The following is a 5265-nucleotide window of genomic DNA, read 5'->3' as shown; positions in this document are numbered from 1 at the left end:
TGGCCTGAGTAAATACCTTCAAGAAAAACAATACTTTATAGAAAAATATTTGGTATTATAATTTACACCCAGCCGCGTTCACCCTGCTGGTTACTTATAATAAGACCGTTACATCTAAGTGAGCGATGGATACACTAATGACACGATCAGAATAAAATAAGAACCCTTTGCAACGAGCTACTACGAATGGATACTTGAATTCGAATGGAGCATCGACCGTAAAATTTAGTACAATTTACAAGGCGCGCCATGCATACATGCATGCATTCTCTACCGCTTGTTTGCTCGATCCCCGTCATGGCTTATTTGGATGCACGACATATAGACATCCGTGTCATGAACGCGTGCATGCCTAGACTTGCTCGACATGGGTTGCCTTGTCAAGCTTATCGCCGGTGGCACATGCCTTGGCCGTCCCCTCCTTCATGGACGGCGGCGGCTCAACGGGGTTGTTTGTGATGAGCTCGATGGCTGTCGTCGTCGTGCCGAGCTTAGCGATGTTGACGAAGTGCTCGGGCACCTTAACGACACCATCTTCGGGTTCGGGGGCGTCCATCTCCTTGGGCGCCGGTATGGGCATGGCATTGCAGTAGAGTGCGTAGAGCCCCATCTGGATCACGAGGAAAGCGAACCCTAAAATGTTGGGCACCTACATGCAAATCAACACCAACAAATCAAATCAAAACAACAACTAGTGTCATTTAATTAGTAATCCCTCTGTTTCATAATGTAAGACTAAAGTATGTGCTATGAAAAGAGTATATTGAACAAAAAAATCTTACACTCAATTTACTTTCCTATTTTGTAGCACCGAAACATTTATTTTGCTTTAGCCTCAAAGCTCACGATCAATTTGATGCACCAATTATATTTTTGGAAAAAGAGGTTGAAACCCGAACTTTTCATCAAAAGATGCACACATTCATTTTTTTCAAATTATTCAATAAAGGTCTGGAAAAAATATATATTAAAAACCCCTAAATCATCACGCCAGACCTACAAATTGGATGATGGGGGATGCCATCACAACGCCCCACTAGTTAGATCCAGAGTCATCAATCTGATGCACCAAGTGTTTACACGATTCACAATGTATACAATAATGTCACGGTTGTCCTTATCAACAGCCCCTTATAGACTTCCTACGGGCAATCAAGTTTCCACAATGGCTATATTTTGGTTATGTCTTGAATTGTTGTTGACCACCTGGCCTGAGTAAAAATATCTTCAAGAAAAACAATACTTTATAGAAAAATATTTGGTATAATAATTTACATCCAGCCGCGCTCACCCTGCTGGTTCCATATAATAAGACCGTTACATCTAAGTGATCGATGGATACACTAATGATACGACCAGAATAAAATGAGAACCCTTTGCAACGAGCTACTACGAATGGATAGTTGAATTCGAATGGAGCATCGACAGTACAAATTAGTAGTACAATTCACAAGGCGCGCCATGCAGGCATGCATGCATTCTCTAGATCTACAACCTCTACACACTTAATATGTTTTGAGAAACTTTCGAAGCAATTCAACTTTGAGAGTGGCGGGTATGCCGTTCTCCATATGGTCGTAGACGTGTGGGGTAAATGCACGCAAGGGAAAATACCCCGGGTGAGACACCCAAGCAAATTCCATAGATCAACTTTGGGCGGGTTGCGTGTACTTTTTTATATTGCTCTTGTATTTTGGCTATGAAATTGGCCCCAACAGGGGTAAAGATGCCTTTAGACGTGGTGCTTCAACTAAACCCGACTCTATTACATTTTATCTTAGCACCGCATTCCCCAATGTTTAGCGCGAGTATGAGTGTGTGCTAAGAAACCTTGGCACCCAATGTTGACAAACAATGCTCATGCCATGCTAAGAAAAAAAGTATTACCATCGGTTCTTGTTGAAGCACTAAATCTAGAGGAATCTTCCCCGCTATAGGGACCATGTCATAGCTAAAAACAAGAGTAGGGGATGTTTCAGTGGGGAAAATGAATGGAGAAAAAAAAGGTCTAGCGGGTCCCTAAAGTATGTGCTATGAAAAGAGTATATTGAACAAAAAAAAATCTTATACTCAATTTACTTTCCTATTTTGTAGCACCAACACATTGATTTTGCTTTAGGCCTCAAAGCTCAGGATCAATTTAATGCACCAATTATATTTTTGAAAAAAGAGGTCGAAACCCCGACCTCTGCATCAAAAGATGCACACACTCATTTTAGTTAAATTAATCAATAAAGTTCTGGAAAAACATATATCAAACAACCCTAAATCATCACGCCGCACCTACAAATTGGATGATAGGGGATGCCATCACAACGCTCCACTAGTTAGATCCAGAGTCATCAATCTGATGCACCAAGTGTTTACACGATTCGAAATGTATACAATAATGTCACCACTGTCCTTATCAACAATCCCATATAGACTTCCTAAGGGCAATCATGTTTCCACAATGGCTATATTCTGGTTATGTCTTGAATTGTTGTTGACCACCTGGCCTGAGTAAATATCTTCAAGAAAAACAGTACTTTATAGAAAAATATTTGGTACTATAATTTACATCCAGCCGCGCTCACCCTGCCGGCGGTTCCTTATAATAAGACCGTTACATCTAAGTGATCGATGGATACACTAATGATACGATCAGAATAAAATAAGAACCCTTCGCAACGAGCTACTACGAATGGATACTTGAATTCGAATGGAGCATCGCCGGTACAAATTAGTACAATTTACAAGGCACGCCATGCATGCATGCATTCTCTACCGGTTGTTTGCTCGATCCCCGTCATGGCTTATTTGGATGCACGACATATATACATCCGTGTCATGAACGCATGCATGCCTAGACTTGCTCGACATGGGTTGCCTTGTCAAGCTTCTCGCCGGTGGCACATGCCTTGGCCGTCCCCTCCTTCATGGGCGGCGGCGGCTCGACGGGGTGGTTTGTGTTGAGCTCGATGGCTGCCGCCGCCGTGCCGAGCTTAGCGATGTTGACGACGTGCTCGGGCGCCTTGACGGCACCATCTTCAGATTCGGGGGCGTCCATCTCCTTGGGCGCCGGTATGGGCGTGGCGTTGCGGTAGAGTGCGTAGAGCCCCATCTGGATCACCCCGAAAGCGAACCCTAAAATGTTGGGCAGCTGCATGCAAATCAACACCAACAAATCAAATCAAAAGAACAACTAGCTAGTGTCATATTTTGTTTTTTGTTTGTGTTGCTTACGGCGACATATTTGTCCTTGATGAGGAGGCCGTAGAGGAACCAGACGACGGCGCTGGCGGTGAGGGAGAGGGAGAGGGAGAAGGGCATGAACTCCACGCTCCGGGTGCGCACCACAAGACGCTGCAATATATGCAAGAGCAAGCGAGGCAAGCATGTAAGAGAGAGATGGATTATAAATCAAGATCAATGGTGACAGGACATGCGTGAGAGTTAGGGTAACGCTGCAATATATATATGCAAGAGCAAACGAGGCGAGCATGTAAGAGAGAGATGGTGAGAGTTAGGGTGCTCACGATGACGCTGAGGGGCGCGACGAAGACGCAGACGGAGAAGCCTACGCAGACCCATCCGAGCATGACGACGCGCCTCTCGCCGGCCGTGAGAAGCAGGGTGAGGAGGAGGATGAGGCCGAAGACGCCGACGTTGAGGAGGAGGAGGATCTTGGCGGTGAAGAGCCTGGCCTGCTTGGGCGCGTAGGCCAGGTAGAGGACGATGTAGATGGTCTCGATGACGCAGCCGGCGGTGTTGATGGTGATGAGGAGGTACTCGTCGGACTTGAGCAGCGCGTAGTAGATCCAGAGCATGGCGCTGAAGAGCGCCACCACGTAAGGCACCGACTGGAATCCCTGCGTCGACTTGTTTTTGTAGATCCGGTAGAACGTCGGCCTGCATGTACGTAATTTGCACGGTCATATAACAGAGACCGACAAGCAAAGCTAGACTGCCAGAGAGAGAAACACGATGTTGAGTGAGAGTGATCGAGAGGCTTACAGTGGGGCCAGGTAGGTCATGAAGGAGATGACGTTGCCTGCATGAAAGCAAAGTGGTAAGGAGTACGTTACATTACATGCATACGACAGTTATCCAGCGAGAACAAGGAGATATGGATGTTACGCACGCTTTCAATCCCCGGTTAGCCAGCTTTCAGTAATGGCTAGCTAGCCGGTGAGATGTCACACACGCTACACCATAAGAAAAAGCCACTCCTATATGTATTGGAGCCCTTTAGTTTACATCTTTCTTTCCTTTTTCTACCTTTTTGTTTGCCGTCGCCACGCATTCCTCCAATGAATAATGAACTATACTTTATATATATATACCTCTTTTAGTTTACAGAAAAGAAATTAACGGCGGGGGGCCTGAAACAATATGCTGATCGGGGACAAAAGAGGAAGGATCACTACGATGCAAGTAGAGAAATCTTACTTTTGCCAACCCGCACTAACTATCCTGGATGCTGCTGAGAATATTACGTACCACAAGTAGGTATCACCCATGGGTATGTTGACACAAGAATCTACCAGCTAGTTTTGGCAAACCGTATTGAACACAGACGAAAATAAAATAAAGGGCAATGAGATTAAAAATATGGAACAAAATTAATTTGGGAAGCATCTATATACTGAGGTAGACAACAATATTAATATACCTAGGAGGCCGAAGGTAAAGGCCCATGGGTGCTGAGCAGAGAGGCCACCCATTGCAAGACCTTAGTTAGCTTTGAATTTGAGACGATCGAGTTGACGAGGAGAGCAATGAGATGGTTCTACCAAGCTGGCTAGGGTAATAGCTAGTTAGGCTTCAAGTATAGATATGTTGAATGGGAGGAGAAGAATTGCCAGCTTACTACTGGAGGCTGTTGTTGCTTGAGAGCTTGAATGGAGCTGGAGCTCAGAAGGGTTTATATAGCGCCAGGAAGGAAGGAAGCTCTGGGGGCAAGAAAAGGCGCACATGCCTTATCGCGTGTGACTCCATTGGCACACACACAAACTATTCCTGATCAATCATCAGAACAAATACCAAAAACTAATGCATGGATAATCCCAACCCGGCCATGGGACCGCTTTAAACAAAGGACAAGATAATCATCAGCATGCATGACACAAAGCCCCTTGTGTCGGCACACTTTCTCTCTCGCAATTCCCTCCATAATGCGTGGATTTATTAGGGAAATTGCAGTACACTTCAAGTAAACTGTCTTAGAACAGGCCAGCTTGGCTACGCAGCCGTAGAAGCTAGATACCAGAGCTATAGCTGCCA

General features: G+C 45.1%; 1 protein-coding gene across 1 annotated transcript; it reads right to left on the bottom strand.

Annotated features, from left to right (window-relative positions):
• Positions 1–2511: 2511 nt before the first annotated feature.
• LOC123405430 (bidirectional sugar transporter SWEET14-like) lies at positions 2512–4896 on the bottom strand. Its single transcript, XM_045099118.1, has 5 exons — positions 4655–4896; positions 3997–4033; positions 3519–3891; positions 3226–3345; positions 2512–3142 (listed from the first exon to the last, which is right to left on the bottom strand). Exons 1-5 carry the CDS (start codon positions 4704–4706, stop codon positions 2846–2848), a joined length of 879 nt encoding a protein of 292 aa, XP_044955053.1. The 5' UTR covers positions 4707–4896; the 3' UTR covers positions 2512–2845.
• Between the last annotated feature and the right edge of the window lie 369 nt (positions 4897–5265).

The sequence above is a fragment of the Hordeum vulgare genome, chromosome 1H, assembly GCF_904849725.1.
Source record: "Hordeum vulgare subsp. vulgare chromosome 1H, MorexV3_pseudomolecules_assembly, whole genome shotgun sequence".
NCBI lineage: Eukaryota > Viridiplantae > Streptophyta > Magnoliopsida > Poales > Poaceae > Hordeum > Hordeum vulgare.
Note: the sequence above shows the minus strand (reverse complement) of the source record. Positions and strands in the feature narration are given on the sequence as shown.